Genomic DNA, 17,715 nt, shown 5'->3' on the forward strand with positions numbered 1-17,715 from the left:
GTATGTCTTTTATGCTTGGATTCAGGGAAGCCAGGCGGGGACTGGTAACTCGCTCACTTTCTGGTGCAAAGGTGGGTAGAACAGAAGGAAAGCCGGTCAGAGCTCCAGAGTGCGGCCAGTTCTGAAGCAAAAAGCAATGACATAAAACTACACGCTACAGGTACTGGCTCAGAAACACACACCTCTATCCTCAGATCCTCGAGAGTCTGACGTGGGAGGATCACTTGAGGCTAGGAGATCAAGACCAGCTTGTGTCAACATAGTGAGCCTCAAAACCAAACAACCAGGGCTGAGGAGTCAGCTCAGCAAGTGAAGGCCATAGCTCACGTCTGCAGAACTCACATAAATGCTGGATGGGAACGGCTGTCTGCCTGTAATTCTAGTCTTAAATATGTATGAGTGTCTTGAAGTGTATCCTAGGGTGTCTGCAGGATGCAGGTTAGCCTGGAGATATGGGTGGGGTGCTGTAGAGGAGAGAGAGGCGTGGGTGAGAAGACCTAGCATGGTGGGGAGGGGACGACCCTCTTAGCTGCAGTACTATGACATCTTACCAAAGGAGCAGAGTCTAACAAATGGGTCTTTAGAGGTGACATGGTTGTTTTGTGAAGCTGGGGATAAACCCAAGGCCCTGCCCTAATCATGAACAAACCAGCAGGGGTTGGTAAGGTGAGACCAAGGTGAAAGAATAGTGCATGTGCTTGTGCGTGTGTGTAGCGGGGGTGGGGTGCATTTTCTGTGGGGGTCAAGGCAGACAGGCTTCCTTATTACATTGGCACGGGTGGCCTGCTGTCACGTTTGTGTATGTGGCTTTGAGATGTGGCTGTTCCCTTAAAGCTGCAGAGCGATGCTGCGGAGCTTAGCCTGAGGGATTCCATTCTCCACTGGTCAGGCCTTCCATACTATTCACTTTATAACTGTTTGTGTGATTACAAGCAAACAAGAGGCCTGGGGCGCAGAGACAGGCATCCCAGGTGGCATTCCTTCACTGTGGAAGATGAGCAGGTGGGTTCATTGAAGGCAGGTTGGCTGGAGCATGCCAGGAGCTGCCAACCCCTGGCTGAGCAGGCTGCTGAGCAGGTGCGTAGACACAGCCTCCAGTGGGCAGGAAGCTGGGCCAGGCAGTGGGAGCCCTGGGGTCAGCCCTGGCTTCTCTCACGAAGTAAGACGAACTGAGTGCCTGGGAAACCATAGGCAGACTTAACAGATGGGAGGGTTTGCTTGTGCCTCAGCTGTTCTGGGGCCTGAAAGGAGGGTCATCGGGAAAGTATGATATAAAACATTTTGCAAAAGCAAGTAAGCAAACAAACCAGTTCAAACCAGGGGAAAAAAACAGCCTTGTAAGGCAGGCTGATGTCCCAAGATTTCTCAAATCTCTGGATAGAAGGTCCTCAACCAATCAACTTAGTGATTTTCTGACCTTAGGATAGGGCAAAGCATACACGTGGCCTTTCCACTTTCTTCTCTCTGAATACCATTCAGCAGGTTTAAGGAGTTATCAGATAGGCTTTGTGTTAGGTAATGTAGCCGAGCTGCAGGTATTCAGAGCAGCTCCTGAACAGAAATAAAGGCGGTTTTTTAAAAAGTGGTACGTGTGTGTGTGTGTGTGTGTGTGTGTCTTTATGTGTGTTTCTGTGTGTGTGTGTTGTTTCTCTGTGTGTGTATGTCTGTATGTGTGTGTGTGTGTGTGTGTGTGTGTGTGTTGGAGGCTATAGGTTGACATTTGGTATTTCTATTGTGTTCCTCTTTGCCTTGTTTTGTTTATCAGCATCCAAAGCTTCTTTATTTTTTTTTTTTTAATAACAGTAAGATCCGAGGTTAGTTTTTGTAGCCACAGCCAGCTCTTCGAGAAGCTTCTTGCATGTTTGAACATCTGGCCCTGGGAGCCGACACAGAGTTTGCTGTGGCTGTGTGGGGTTTCTGGGGCCTTGGCCAAAACGCTGGTAGACCTCTCAGTTCTTCTGAGGCCCAGACAGGAGCACCGTGGCTCTAAGGAGACTCCAGGACCAGCTGGTTAATGGCAAGGGTCTTACCAGAAGCCTTGAAGATGTGACTTTGGCCCAGACAGCTGCCACACGGTCACCCGCAGTGTATACACAGTCTGCTTGGACACATCATCTGTGACTGTTCCTGAACAATAGCTGTACTGTTCTCTTGTCCAGGAAGTATCTTTTGGATCATCCAGGACAGGGACAGAGATGGCCAGCTAGTGTCACTCACCAATAACCTTTCCAGGGAAACCTGATTGTACAGCTTGACTGTCAGCTGCAGGTACATGTCCTGGCTCTGGGACTCCTTGGGCTGAACATTTCTGTTCTTGTTGTGGCAAATGTCAACAATCCTGATGGTGCATCTGCTCCACCAGGTTCAGAAAATTTGTCTTATTTTTTTAATGTGTGCCTCATGTGAGTAGGTTCCTGTGGAGACCAGAGGAAGGCATTGGGTGCCCTGGAGCTAGAAATACAAGCAATTGTGAGCTTCGCCAGTGTGGGTGCCCTTCCACTTATGTTTTGAGACAAGTTTTTCCACGGACTGTGGCTATGACAGTGAGTGAGCCCGGAAATGCCCTGCCTCTGCCTCCCAGCATAATTTGTTCTCTCTCATGGGTGTTGGGGGACCAAACCTAGATCTTTCTATTCTCCCAGAAAGCACTTTGCCCACCCATCCCTCAGCCCCCCTAAATGTATTCCTGACTGACAATATTTCAGCCAACTGTGTTTATCACAATAAGTCAAGAAACAGATACTGTGAGGGTTGGAGAGATGGCTCAGAGGTTAAGAGCACTGACTGCTCTTCCAGAGGTCCGGAGTTCAATTCCTAGCAACCACATGGTGGCTCACAACCATCTGTAACAGGACAGGATGACCTCCTCTGGTGTGTCTGAAGACAGCTACAATGTATACATAAAATAAATAATAATAAAAAAGAAACAGAGTTAGTCTAACAGATACAGTGACCTAACCCTAACCCTTGTTGCTCTATGAATGGGAACCCCAGTGTTATCTGTTATTAACAACAGCCCTCACCCTCACCTCAGTGGGGGATAAAAAAAAGTTATCTCTGGAGCCATATAGGGATGATCATGGGCTGAAACCAAATTTAGTTTATCCCAAATTCCACGTCTCAGTCTGGTAGCAGTTTCATGGACTTTTTGTAGCAACAGAACAAAGGAAGTCATAGATTTCAAAATACACTGTTGGAAACATCGATCAGGTGCCTGCAGCATGAAGGGAACATCTGTGCAATAGGTCTTCCATGCTATAGGCTAGCATTCTTAGCTCTGCGGTTAGTGGCACCTAGGGGCCTGTTTGTACATTCCAAGGAATTTACTGAATAGTCACAGGACATTAGGTCGAAGAGAGGAGCACAGTAGCTATTCCAGGGATCAGGAAAGTTCCGATAAGACCCTGGACCTGGAACATTCCAACCTGTCAATAATCAAGGCAGTCTTAACCAGTTAATTGGCTTATAAAATGTAGCTTCTTTCCAGGAGCTGTTGTCCACACATCATCTTAGATTCAGCTACTGTCACAGATACAGGATGTGCTGGGTTCAGTCAGCAAGCAGCTCTGCTCCTGGGAGGGCCTGCATGAGGTGGTCCAGACTGAAGATGCAGGAGGCTGCGTCTGTCCTCCCACCCTGTACCCTCTCATGGACTCAGGTGGCCACCACAGTTCCAACCATCAGATCCTCACACTTGCCTGGCAGCCAGCAGGAAGCAAGGCAAGAGAAGTACAGTGCCCAGCCAGAGTAGCAGACCTCTGGGCTCCCACACCGGCCCTCAGTCTCCCCGGTTCTCTTTTGTTTGGTCTTTGGAGCATGGTGGGAGGCTGAGAAGGACGGGGTGAGACAGAGTGAGGCCATGTTATGGGAAGCTGTCCTCTGGGCACCACACAACCATAGCCATCTCAGTAGATCCCTAACTCACAAAGACTGGACTCCCATCATGCCCTTGTAGAAGGAATGGGGAGTTGGGGGTCCAGTCACTAGACCCTAAACTGAGACTCCATCCAATTCTCCTTTTCCACTTGCAGCTCTGTCCTAGACGTACAGGTCTGGTGGGGGGAGGTCGTCCAGAGTACAGAGGCAGGGAGTTGGGAGGGACGATGGCCCGTTTATACAGCTTTCAAGATAGCTGTGATTGCTCTACAAGGCTTCACAGTAGGTGACTGTGTTTGGGCTTGTGGGTAGTAGCCCAAGTGACCTGCTATCTTCTTTCTGTCCAAGCCCCACACAGAGCTCCTCGGCTCACCCTGGGTTAGTGGGAAGCCTGTTTCTGCCAACTGTGTCCCATAGATCAGTATATTCTGCTCCTCAGCGCCTCTTCCCTGGCTGACCGGCTAGCAGGCAATGCAACCAGGGCCTGTCTTCAACCACCTTAGTCATCATCCCCACCCTTGGCGTTTATGGATGCTTGGGGCCTCATAAAGCTCAAAGTCTGTAAACAGTAATAAAGAGACCCAGAGAACTTGGCTTGGGCAAGCTTCAGTGGGGCCAGAAGCTGCAAGCTGCAGAGGGGATTGAGCTCAGGGAGGAGAGGCCATTTCCTCATCAAAGTGACTGTGGCTCGCTTCTGTGCGTAGGTACTGCGAAGGTGCCCTCCGGCAGATGCAGCTTCCAGGGACGGATTTCCTGAAGAACATAGGCTTGGGAGTGAGAAGACTGTGTTCAGGAGAAAACTATCCACGTTCACCATGCTACCCATCCTATGGGGTCCGTCCCAGCGGTTTCCTCCAGGACAGCGGCACTGCCCCTTCATCCCCACACCTGCCTTGATTCTCAGGTTTCCCACTGTCGCTGTAACACCCCATCGAGCCCCACCTTAAGCTAGTTATAACACCTTTTTCCTTTGTTGATTAATGAGAAAGGACAATCGCTTGCCTTTGTTGATCTATGAACGGGATCCAAGAGTCAATATGGACAACAGGCAACTGCAAAATGCTGTGACCAGGAGAAACCGGGCAGAGCCTCTCCCCAAACAGCCGGCCCTGAAAACATCTACATACAAATAACACTATAGGGACTGAACGGGTTGTATTTATAGATATAGAATTTGTTATATATATATATATATATATATATATATAAAACAAAATTAAAGAAATAAAAATCATGACTTTGAGAGAGATCGGATAAGGTATACAGGAAGAGTTGGAGGGAGGAACGGGAAGGGAAACCGGTGTATTATATTTTAATAATAATAAAAAAAAAGCAGAAAATGGTAGCATGTGCCTGTAATTCAGCAACTGGAAAAGGGAGGTAGATCCCATCCAGGGATCCAGGGAAGCTAGGCCACCAGTCTCTGTGGCCCAGTTTCAGGGCTCATTGCTACGGTTTACCAACTTGGTGGGCGCTGGTAGATTGCTTCGGCTGTCTGGGCTGCATCTCGACTTATTGGAAAGAGATCTTCGTGGCTAACTCTAAATCACACTTTTTTGGGTCTCTTAGAACCCTGGGCTCAGGATCCTCGTAGTCCCGCCTTTCTCCCAGACCCCGCCCATGAGGTCCCGCCCCGTCTCTCCGGTTATTTAACTCCCGCTCTTCACCCTCTGCCTGCAGAACTCGGTCAACAGCCGGAACTCGGTGTGAGCCAACCGCGGTGCTGCACACTCTCCATTGGCTGAGAGCTGCGGCAGGGGCAGGCCCAGGCTTGCGATTGGCTGTTGGAGCAGGGTGTCTGGAGGGCTTAGCGGTCGGCGGGTGCTGACAGTCATGGAGATCTCTTCGGTGCTGACCCGGGGGGCTGCACGGCAACGGGGCCCCGCGGCCCCGGAGAAGCAGGCGCAGGACCAGCCAGAGCGGAGGCGGAGGAGGCAGGGGCGGAGGTGCACACGGCTGGGCTGAGCTCCGGGTCTGGGCTGGGGTGGCCATACGGCCTGTCCCTGCGTGGTGCGACACTGTCCCCTGCTCAGGGTGGGCTCCTTCCATCCTTTCATTCCCGGGCCACCCGAGCAAACTAGCAGCTCCCTTGTTCCTAACCTATGACGGACCCTGTCCCAGACAATCGGTGTCTTGTTCTGGAAGGCTGGCGCCCTGGCAATTGTACCTTCCGTTGGCCCTATCGATTAGGCAACCTCAAACACGGATGGCTTTCTGTTCGAGTGACCCCTCTGGTCAAGGGATTCTGGTCCAGGGTTGTAACCCTGTGGTCGGAAGGATGCTGGGAAAAGTATCAGCGCAAGACTTGATGTGTCCTTTTTGTTTTTAAACCCCTATCAGTCAGAAAGATGGGCCATTCAGACTATAGAGGGTGGTAGCTGGCTGATAGGAAAGGTGTTTCAGAGTAGAAGTAATCCTAAGAAGGTCCTTTCCTTCTTACTAGAGGGATATTTAGATGACAAAGGCAGGTACAGACAGGATCTCTCTGAGTTCCTTTGGTTGAAGCTGGAGAAGAAATCAGCCAGGGAGGGCCAGCTAGAAGTGGAGTATTTAAGAGTGAAATTTTAAGGGGGCATTTTGCATGGCTTGATGACAGGCCTTAAATTCCAATTTTTTGAGGGGTGAGGCAAGAGGCTCACGGGTTTGAGGGCAACCTGGTGTGGTGAGGTCTCATCTCAAAATAAAAATGGAAGGTCTTGGGATAGATTCATTGCCTAGGATGTAGGAAGTGCTGGGTTTGAACCCTAGCACCACAGAAGATAACATCTGCATTGTAGCCTGCTACTGTCTGGCCACCTGCAGCTCCAGAGGCTCCTCAGTCTAGTTACGGGGGGGGGGCGGGGGGGCAGTGTGACTGATGTAGAACCTATGGCAGGAGCTCGAGTCTCCTTATGGCCTCAGGCCCTGGGGGTTAGGAGAATGCCAGCTGGGATATCTGTGTACCTCCATGGCTACTGTAGTGTCTTCTTGATACTCTTAAAATGACACTTTGAAACATATTAACAAGTGTGAACACTTGCTAATTTTGCTGTACTCAGACTTTGCAACTTCTTGAAGCCAAAGTAGCTATTCCTCTTATTAGTCAATTGCTGAAGAGGGGTGGGGTGGGGGTGGGGCAGTGAGTGAGAGTCTCCCCCCCCATCACCCTGTGTGTGGGAAGAAGACTAAGCCTGGTCCTGCCCTCCTGGGGTCTTCAATTTTGTTAGTATAGGAAGACCATATCCTCTTGGCCACAGAAGGCCTGTGGCTCTAGGAATTGTTTAACTTGAGGTTTGTACCCTTTGGGTGGGGACAGCATTTTTAGGTGTGGGTTGTCATTAGCTTCAGTCCAAGCAGGAACAGGTTCTGGTTGCTAATAAACAAGACGAACTCCAGGTCCCCTGTTCCTGGTGCCGCGCATGTGTGTATTTTATAAAGCCCTGTCCAGTGGTATCTAGCCATTTGCTTCCAGCTGTTGGGGGGCTGAGAATGTAGCTCAGTGGGCAGTGTTCACCTACCATGTACAGAGCCCCAGTTCAGCCACCAGTATAAATGGGGTGTGGTAGAGCACCCCAGTAATCCTAGCACTTAGAAGGTGGAAGGACAAAGTTCAGAAGTTCAGTATCATCCTTGACTACACAGTTCCAGACTGGTCTGGGCTACATAAAACCCTGTATCAAAAAGCAAAAGCAAATTCACCTTTTAAAATCCTTTGCCTAGGATCAACGAGGATCAAGAGGAGGAAGCAGTCTTTAGAGATGTGGTCAGTTTCACTCCGGATCCTTTACCAGGTGAGGTGACCGAAGTTCTTGCTGATGTCCCTTCCTGGTCATTGCAACCCTCCATTCCTTTCTCTGTCAGAATTTAAACATATGCATGGGTCCCCTGATTTCCATCCTTCCTTATGGTTCCCTCCGTGGACCAGCTAGATATTATGACAAGGATACTACCAGTCCTATCAGCTTTTACCTATCAACACTGGAGGAGCTCCTGGCCTGGACCCCCCTCATGGAGGATGGCTTCAACGTAGCCCTGGAGCCCCTGGAGTGTCGCCAGCCCCCACTGAGCAGCTCCAGGCCCCGGACCCTGCTGTGCCACGACATGATGGGCGGGTATCTGGAGGACAGGTGAGGCTCTGGCGCCATTCTGGTCCTATTACTGGCTCTCTCAGGATGGAAGTGGGTGGGGAGGAGTCTTCGAGCCCTGGACGGAGTTATGGAAGCAGGTTCTAGATGGGCCTCTGACACCTCAGGGAGAGAAACTCAGTCCTAGGTTAAGCTTCCCGTGGCAGAAGCCACGTGGAGTTGGTTGAGCTCTCTTATCTGTTTTAGCCACACAGATGGCTAGTTCCTCAGGCTGCCTTGAAGAGAGTTGCCTCCCAGCCCAGCAGCCTCATCCTCATCTGATTTGTCTGTTGCGCTTCCCCTAAGCTCTGTCCTGGTTCAAGCCTCTTGTCCTGGCTTCCTGTGCTCTCTGTTTCCCCCACATCCCCCCAGCTCTGCACAGGCTTGCTGGAGTGACCTTTTAAACATATACCAAATAGTCTCGGACAGGATGATGGATGGGAAGCTGAGTCAGAGCCAGTTGCCCAGCCTGGGTTGTGGCTAACCTATAGACTCAGGGACATAGCCCCAAGGGCAGCGCTGACCCTGTGTAGGGAGCGGAAGCCAGAGATGGCCTGCACTCAGCCTTCCTGCTTCCTGCTTCTTTATCTGCTCACAGAGGCCAAATGCTGTCTGTGCAGTTCCAGTGGCCTGTGCTAACTCCCTGGTTGGCGAGATGAGCTTCCGTCCCCAAATGCACCGTGATTGTTTTTGAGATTGGGTTTTGCTATGTACTTTAGTCTGGTATAGAACTCATTATGTCGCCGAGCTGGCTTCCAACTTGTCACCCCTCCCTGGGCCACCATGCCCAGCGTGCTTCTGACTGGTTCTTTTTGTGTCTTTGAGGGCATGTGCATTTGTGCATTTGTGTGAACGTGGTGGCTCTTTAAGACACACTTTCTCACAGGCTTGGGACTCACCACGTATGCAAGGCTAGCCCCTCAGTGATTCTCCGCCTTTCCATCCCTGAGATTACAAGCTCATTCCAACCATACCTGAATTTCTAATTTAAAAAAAAATTGTTTTTATAATTTTTAATAGATTTATTTATTTTATATATTGGAGTACACTGTCGCTGACTTTAGACGCACCAAAAGAGGGTATTGGGTCTCATTACAGACGGCTGTGAGCCACTATGTGGCTGCTGGGATTTGAACTCAGGACCTCTGGAGTTGACCACTGAGCCATCTCTCCAGCCCTAATTTTTTTTTTTTTTAAATCATTCTGGGGATTGAAGTCATCCAAAGCAAGCATTTTATTGACCAACTCACTCCAGCTCCCGTTCCTGGCCACTCTTGACAGCAGAGCCTCAGGCTGTTCCTTCCCTCACTCCTCCCCACAAGGTCTCACACAGCAGGCTTCTGGAGTCAAGTCTAGTCCACGAGCGATCACTGCATCCTGTTCTGTGTCCTGGGCCTGACTCTGTTCCATGTCTTTGCCAGGTTCATTCAGGGCTCAGAGGTGCAGAATCCCTACTCCTTCTACCACTGGCAGTACATCGACATCTTTGTGTACTTCAGCCATCACACGGTCACCATCCCCCCAGTGTGCTGGACCAACGCCGCACACAGGCACGGGGTCTGCGTGTTGGGTACGTGCCAAGCGGTTAGAGCACCCGCTGGGTGGTCCTATAATTAGGCAATTTTCCATGGGCTCGGATGCACACTTTCCCAGAGAGGACCAGACAGTACCTGTGGTTTTAGTGTGCGGGCCATTGGTCAGGGTGGTAGTGACGTCCCAGGAAAGCAGGACTCACCTAGTGGTGGCTGACTCTGGCCTGAGGCCGTCGTTTGCCAACCACTGCGTCAGATTAGTGCCTCTCCAGCTTTGTTCTGTGTCCTCTGTGACCGCATCCCAAAGGACCACTGACTGAATGTCTACATTGTCCTATAGTCCTGATACCCAGGAAGCACACTCCGAGCCCTGGGTCAGCGGAGAGCCATCTGTGCAGCCGTTTCTACCTCTTGTCTCACAGGGACCTTTATCACCGAGTGGCAAGAGGGAAACAAGCTCTGCGAAGCCTTCCTGGCCGGGGATGAGCGCTCCTTCCAGGCCGTGGCCGACAGGCTGGTCCAGATGGCTCAGTTTTTTCGTTTTGACGGCTGGCTCATCAACATCGAGAACTCTCTGAGTGTGAGCATTTCAGCGGGTGCCCCGTCCCCCTCATCCCTTGCTTTGCAGTTTCCTCTTCGCTTGACCCCTTTTGCCCTGCACCCATAACAGAAGGATCCATTTCTCACATCCCAGTGAGGACTGGCTGTGCTGTGTCAGACTGCTTGCTGGGAAAGGAGCGCCCAGCTATGTCATGAGCTCCTCTGGCGTGCCCTCTTTGGCTTCTTTCTCAGTGTGCTTGCTACCTTTTCCCCCTTATCCCTGCTTCACGCTTGTGTGGCTTTTATGCTGCCACTGTGCCCCTCCCCCCTTTATCTTTCCCCGAGTTCTGGGCTATGGCCCTTCCTGTCCATCGAGGATGGCTAAGTCCTCCCTCATGGCATTTCTGGTGTGGTTGGCTCTTGTGGCCTCCCGGTCTACTGTACTGGGTTATTTCTCATGACGGCCACGCCCAGCCTGGCCAAGGTCTGATCTGCCTCCGTGTCTTGCAGCCAGCTGCCGTGAGGAACGCTCCTTTGTTTCTCCAGTACCTGACCACACAGCTCCATCAGCAGGTCCCCGGAGGGCTGGTGCTCTGGTACGACAGCGTGGTGCAGAGTGGGCAGCTCAAGTGGCAGGACGAGCTGAATGAACAGAACAGGTGAGCACAGGGTTGCCGTGAAGGAAGACGAGCTGGCCAGACCACAAGGCATGCCGTGCGGGCATCCTGTGTGGGACCCACAGGGCCTAATGCGGCAGGCATGGGCAGCCCCGGTCCCTGGGTGATGTGTGCCCATCACAGATGCTAGCAGCAACTAGGTGCCCCATCCAGCTGGGCCTGGCTTCAGCCAGTTCTTGCCACCTCTCAGGGTCTTCTTCGACTCCTGTGATGGCTTTTTTACCAACTATAACTGGAGGGAGGAGCACCTGCAGCGGATGGTGGCGCAGGCCGGGGAGCGCCTGGCTGACGTGTACGTGGGCGTGGATGTGTTTGCTCGGAGCAACGTGGTCGGAGGCCGTTTCGATACTGACAAGGTAGGTGGTAGCCTTCGCGTCAGGGCTGCTGGTCTGCACCCTGAGGCCTCTGCCTTGGGGAATCTTCCGTTCTCACCGGTACCTCAAAGGAAACCAGGTACCCTGGAACTCCAGGGACCTGTCCTGAGTCTCTCCCAGCCGCTCCTCCAGTCACACACATAGACCCTGTCCCCACTCCTCCATCATTTCCCACAGGCACCGACTTCCTCCTGGAGCACGTGCACATGGCTTTCAGCAGATGCAGGGGGCTTTAGTGGACAGAGGTGGTCTCAGGGAGGGGGAAGGGGAAGGAAAAGCGAGAGCAGGCTCCTCTCCTGTCTGTCAGGGGCTCTCAGTCACAAGGAAGCTGTAGATGAATCTACATGCCCAGGTTTAATCCAGTGCCCAGGTTTCACTTCTGTTGTGATAAAATACCCTGAGAAAATGCAACAGGAGACAAGGGGTTTAATCTCGGGCTCCAGTGCATCCGCTGTCAGTGTGTAAGGGAGCAAAGGCAGCTCTCATGGCAATTGGGACCCGTGGGAAGTGGCACAGATGTTCGCTTTGTCTCAGCTAGCTTTCTTTGCCATCTCTCTTTATTTTCGAGACAAGGTCTTTCTTTGTAGATATGGTTGTCCTGGAACTTGTTGTATAAACCAGTCTGGCCTGATCTCCCTGTCTCTGCCTCCTGGGATTTAAGGTCACCACGACGCCCAGCTTTTCCTCTTTTCTACTGTTTAGGATCTCCCAGCCTAGGGAATGGTACTGCCCACAAGGGGCTAGGTCTTCCCTACATCAAACAACAAGACTAGTATCACACCTAGGCATGCCCACAGGCAGACCCAATGCAGAACATCTCTCACTGAGACTCCCTTCCTAGGTGATTCCATGTGTGTCAAGTTGACAGTTCAAACTAAGCAGCACACAGCTACACAACCCAGGAACTGCACTCTCAGCCCTTTGTGATCCTAGTAAGTTGGCTAGTAAGAGGTGTCTTCAAAGAAGAGACAGGACATAGTCATAGTGAACTCACACCTCCCTGCTCTGCCAAGACAGGCTCCTTCATGGTTGGGTCCCCTCTGCTTTCCTTAAGCTGCCTCTCCAATGCCCTCCTCTAGTCAGCTTGTGAGACAACAGGGATGAAGCCCAGGGCCTTCTGGAGACTAAGGGAAAGCTGGCCCTGCCCGAGAGAGCCTTGCCTGTGAGCTGGCATCCAGGAAGCCCGTCTGGACTCTGGTCCTAATGTTCAGCATCTCCCTGGCTTCTGTCTCTCCAGTCACTGGAGCTGATCCGTAAGCATGGCTTCTCGGCGGCGCTGTTTGCTCCTGGGTGGGTGTATGAGTGTCTGGAGAAGAGCGCCTTCTTTCAGAACCAGGACAAGTGAGTCCCTAAGGGCTTTGCATGGGCTGGCAGGGCTGGCAGGTGGCTCTGCTCTCCAGTGGGGTATGGCTCCAAAGGGATGTGGCTCCAGTGGGGTGTGGCTCCAGTGGGGTGTGGCTCCAGTGGGGCGTGGCTCCAGTGGGGTATGGCTCCAGTGGGGTGTGGCTCCAGTGGGGTGTGGCTCCAGTGGGGGGTGGCTCCAGTGGGGCGTGGCTCTAGTGGGATAGTAACTGGGGGACAAAGGGGATCAAATGAGAACAAAATGTCCACCCTGGCAGCTTCCTGGGAGGATTCTGGAGACCATTCAGGCAGAAGGGAACAGAAGGAGAGAACCACTTTCTGCATTGCCCTTCTTAGAGATTCCCCCCAGTTCCACACAGGGCTGCTGGGGTGTGGACTGGCCCCCTCACCCTGACCCCTATGCCCCCATCAGGTTCTGGAGACTGCTGGAGCGCTTTCTGCCCATACACAGTATCTGTTCCCTGCCCTTTGTCACTTCCTTCTGCCTGGGACTGGGCACTCGAAGAGTCTGCTATGGAAAGGTAGGGAGGCCACGGGGTGTCTGGTATCTGCCTGGGATGGGCAGGAGGGGGCCAGAGGGCATGTGCAGGAGGGCTGTATATGGTTGTTGCTACCTCCGTGTACCCCCGCTATCTGCCTCTTCAGAGGAGGCCACGGCCCCTGTCCCATTTGCCACTTTTCCTCTTCAGGAGCAGGCAGTGGGGCCCTGGTACCATCCCAGCGCCCAGGAGACACAACCCCTCTTTGGCGAACATAAGCTGACTGACGGCAGTCAGGGCTGGGTGAAGACGCACTGCTGCCTGGCTGATGCCTGGCATGGGGGCAGCTCCCTGCTGCTCCGGGGCCTGATCCCGCCGGAGGTTGACAGTGTAGCCGTTAGGTGGGTAAGTGACGGATGAGGTGTGTGGGTCTCTGTCTCCTGCCCTTCGCGTCTGCAGCTAATTAGGCCGAGGGTCTACAGGAGCCCAGCGAGGACAGGCGTTAGATCTCAGATGCCTTCTTTTACATCGCCGTGGAGAAGCACACTGCACAGCACCCCTGTAGCTTTCTGAAGTGTGACCCAGCTGTGACAGCCGAGTGTAGGGCCAGGCAGGAGTCTGAGACAGCCCACCGAGTTGCGCTTCCCGGCATACAGCTGCCTTAGATAGTGCCCGGGAAGAAATTAGAACCAGGACCTTCCAGTCTACCGCAGTCTGGCCACCCCACTCCGAGACAGACCTCTTCTACCTCTCATGAAGTTTCCCTCCTCCAGGCTGTTCTCCCTGCACATCCCAGTGCCACCCAAGGTTTTCCTGTCCATGGTGTACAAGTTTGAAGGCTCAACGGATGTCCAGGTGGCTTTGGAGCTCACAACAGGGGATGCCAGCAGCTGCCATGTGGGTGGCATGTTGGTGTTAAATGGTGAGAGTCTGGTGACTTCATGGAAGGGAGGTGGAGGAGGCTCTCTGTGGGCGGGGCTTCTGTGGGCGGGGCTGGTCAGTTCCCACCTTGGGTGGGATCTGTGGCTAATGGTCATTACTTACAATTCTGCTAAGCAGCATGGTCTTCCGGTCAGGTTGGCTACAGATGTCTCCTCTTTCTGGGACACTGAGGTGTTCACATTTGTAGGTTGTGGAGATGGCAGGTTGGTAGCAGCCAGGATGAGTGAATCTGGCCAGTAACATACATACACCCTACTTTTCTCCAAAGCTTTCCCTTGTGCCCAAGTGTCTGCCCCACCAGGGGTCTTACCTAGACACCCCTTCCCTGCTACATCCTGCCCCTCTTGGGTTTTCCTGCGGGATTCTCCTTTCTGAAGCCCATGTCTTCCAGCAGACACTGGTTCTCGGCACAGCCCCAGACCCCTCCGGGTACCTCCCACCAGGTTGGCCAGATGGGCCAGCAGTTGTGGCCAGCAGCTCAGTGGGGGCTGGATTCAACGGTGAGTCCCTCTCCTGGCAAGTCCCATATGGCAGTGAGCATACATGGGGGAACTTAGAGTCGCCCCTGAGAAATCCCAGAAGAGAGTGAAGGGGCAGCCTGGGTTTGGCCATCCAGGGTTTGGCAGCAGTGAGACAGACCAGGACGCTCCTTTCAAGAACCTGCTGCAGTCCTGGGCCCCATGACCGGGAGCAGCCTTGGAATTGCTTCCACTTCATGCTGTGGCTGGGGCCCTAGCCCAGCTGGCTTGTGAGCAGCCTCTGTGCTCTTTCAGCTGCTATGAGGTGAACCTTCGTGGCTGCCTGCTCCAGGACCTCTTGGTGAGCTTCTCACGGCCGCCAGGCAGCCGGGAGGAAGAGAGCTTCATTTGTCGTCTTGGGGAGATACAGGTGTGTATGTGGGAGCTGGGTTTGTGGGGAGAAGGAGTAGATGGGAGGAGGACTGTGTGGGCGACGGGTGGATGGAGCACTGAGGAGTAGGTATTAGGGGATGTCCGTTATGTCCTCCCTGGGCATCCAGCCAGGTGAACCTTCTCTCTCCTACCAGGTGGTTGATGCCAACAGCCTTCTGGCCCCGCTGCCCCGGGTGCAGAATGTCACCGTTTCACAGCTGCGCTGGCTTCCTCTGATCTCTGGATCCGAGGGACTCCCAACCCGGCTCCTCCTCAGCTGTACCCTACACTGGTCCTACCCGCTGCTCCGAGCCCGCTGCTTCCGGATTCACTGCCGGGAACGGACAGGAAGCAGCTCTGTGGTAGAGGAATCCCCAGGGACAGAGAAGCCCGTGTTCCTGGGCCTGGCTTTTGCCAACCAGTACCGTGTGGTGGACTTGGCAGTGGAGGCTGCTAAATTTGGGCAAGATGGTCGTGTGGAGTTTCTGGTGGAGCCTGTCCCCAGGGAGGGTTTCCTGGTGCCTCAGGCTGAGTGGGGAAGGGCCATCCTGCTCTACTCCGCCCCTCAGTGAGCCCACTCCAGAGCACGGAACCTCCTCGCTCAAGACTTGAGGTTTCTTCCCGGCCAGCCGCCCAAGGCTGAGTGGACTGCTGAGGATGGCTGGACCCCCCAAGGAGGCAAGCTCTCCAGGTTCTAGCTGCAATCTCAGGAAGCTCTGCCCCTTGGGTGCTAGGTGAGTTACCTAGCAACCACACCCTCCTCTAACACTCTCCGAGGGATGTGGTCCTCGAGGAAGAAGGAGAGAGTCTGAGGTTTCTTCCAGAAAAATTCCATAAAGGCTGTTTTTCGTAGTCTGAAAAGATGCTTCTGTTGAGAATGGCAGTCGCCTGCCCCTGTAGCTTTGATAATCAGAGGCAAACTGCACTGGTGGCAGTAAGGTTCTCTGAAGACCGAGGTAACAGTCAGGGTAGGGGTGGGAGTCGGGTGCTCCCAGGGAGGCTGGGGTGGTGCTCCCCAGGACCAGGAGCACCATCAGTGGCTACCCCTGACCTGTACAAGTTGGGCCAGTCACTTTCCAGACTACCTGTATGGATGGTGGCCCTGGCAGCTGGCTGTCCCCTCCCAAGCCCCTTCCTTGCCTGAGCAATATCTCCCATAGGATATTTAAAGGGGCAGAGGCATGAGGGTGCCAGCTGCCTTCTTATGCCTCCAAGAGGCAGGTGAGCCCTGCCTCCTTCCGGGTACAGCGGCATCCTTAGCCCTGTAGACACTCAGCTGCATGGGAACCTCCTGCTGCTGTGTCTGGTCTTGGGTGACGCCACCAGCACATTCCTGCTCCTCCCGGTGTTTCAGCTCAGGACCTCCCACATCCTCTCTCTGACACAGCTCTGTGGTCTTGACCCGTGGCCCTCGTGCTGTAGTATGGAGAGAGACCACAAGATGGCAGAGCAGCCTGTTGCCATCTTCTGAGGTTTAGGGGTTAGATTCCTCAGTGTGAGGCGAGGCGTCTAGTGTTGCTCCTGCCAGTATGGGCTGAAATCTGCTCTCCCCCATCTCCCCCTCCCCCCGTACTCCCTCCCCCATTCATCATCCCTGATTTCCTGGGCACCCTGTTCCTCTTGGGTGAAGTGTAATTGGGAACATTCTGCCCTGTTTCTCGTTGTGGCCTACCAGGGCCTCTGGTCAAACCCAGCCTACTCCTGTACCCTAGCAGGGCTCTGCCAGCCATGCCTGGGGTGGGGGGAGCCCCTGGGGCTGTGCTGGCCTTTCTCTGGTTTGTCCTCCAGAATCTACCCCGAGCCTTGGCTCTCCTACTCGCAGCCAGGCTTCTGTGTGGCTGAAGTGGAGTCGGGGAGCAGGGCCGGCTCTGGGGCAGGGCAGCATTCCTGAATGCTCTCCCTCCCTGTGGCACGGAGCCTGCTTTTAAAAGTGCTGGTTCCTTCAAATATTTTATGCAGAGAAGGAGAGAAAATTTATAGTGGCAATTATTCCCTCACAGTCTGGTGAGCAAGCAATTAGAAGTAAGGGGGCTTAGCAGAGCCATGGTGTGAGGCAGAGCGGCGCAACCTCACTTCCCAGGAGCACGGTCCCCAGTCCCGGCAACGCTGGCTCCTGCGCAGGAAAATTAATCTGCCGGCATTTAAGCCTAGGCCCCTCTGGTGGATATAATCGCTCGGAAATAAATTATCCAATGTGAAAAATGAGATGTTGAGTCCTGTGTGATCCAGCTCCGAAGCTCTTGGGTTGGACTGTGTCTGGACCCTTGGACCCCGTGTGCAGACCTCAGCCCTTTCCTTCTAGCTACCCCCCCCGGCCCCCGCTTCTTTCCTGCCTCCATCAGAAATCGGACTCAAGAGGCTGTCGTTGCAGTGGTCACCTTGAAATGAACGTAGGGCCACAGCTCAGGGCATCCACACCACAGTGGCCCCACTCCCCTGAACGCCGCCATGGCTGTGGAGTACCCAGCATGCTCTGCTTCTTGTCACAGAATTCATGGGGCCGTTCTGTCCCACTAGCCTGTCTTGGGCTGGGGTGCACCAGGCCAACTTAATAAGGGGGTTGCCCTATTTATTTGGCACATAGCTTCCCCACTACTACCTGGCAGGATAAAAAAATCCAAGGGCGGGGCCTCAAATCCCTTGGGCACCCCATACCCTCCAACCCCCTCTGTACCGGGAACTGCTAAATCGGAAAGAGCCTTCCTGGTTTGAAGAAAGAAATCTTTATTAATCTTAATAATAATACTGTTAATTTGAATGGTCACACCGTGGAAGCATACAGAATGGTAAGAAAGGAAGCCTGGGGCTCGGCCGCAGTCCTGGGAGGGGCTGGGATGAGGGGTCCGAGCTGCTGCGGGAAAAGGGTCCGAAACAGCAGAAGGCAAGGGGCTCGGTACAGAGGACAGAGCCGGAGGCAGGCGCGGGGCTATGTACAACAGG

General features: G+C 53.4%; 1 protein-coding gene across 2 annotated transcripts; it reads left to right on the plus strand.

The window, feature by feature from the left end:
* Positions 1 to 5,699: 5,699 nt before the first annotated feature.
* ENGASE (endo-beta-N-acetylglucosaminidase) lies at positions 5,700 to 16,808 on the plus strand. Of its 2 annotated transcripts, none has more exons than XM_080922758.1 (14): positions 5,700 to 5,822; positions 7,576 to 7,646; positions 7,781 to 7,982; positions 9,401 to 9,549; positions 9,934 to 10,091; positions 10,562 to 10,710; positions 10,919 to 11,084; positions 12,340 to 12,443; positions 12,877 to 12,985; positions 13,154 to 13,344; positions 13,717 to 13,865; positions 14,277 to 14,385; positions 14,659 to 14,773; positions 14,931 to 16,808. In XM_080922758.1, the coding sequence occupies exons 1-14, from the start codon at positions 5,710 to 5,712 to the stop codon at positions 15,345 to 15,347; spliced, it is 2,202 nt and encodes a 733-aa protein (XP_080778884.1). In that variant the 5' UTR covers positions 5,700 to 5,709; the 3' UTR covers positions 15,348 to 16,808. The 2 variants fall into 2 exon arrangements, with proteins under 2 accessions (XP_080778884.1, XP_080778885.1); XM_080922759.1 differs by having other exon boundaries at positions 14,280 to 14,385.
* The last annotated feature ends 907 nt before the right edge of the window (positions 16,809 to 17,715 follow it).

This window comes from Micromys minutus (assembly GCF_963924665.1).
Source record: "Micromys minutus genome assembly, chromosome: 10".
Taxonomy (NCBI): Eukaryota; Metazoa; Chordata; class Mammalia; order Rodentia; family Muridae; genus Micromys; species Micromys minutus.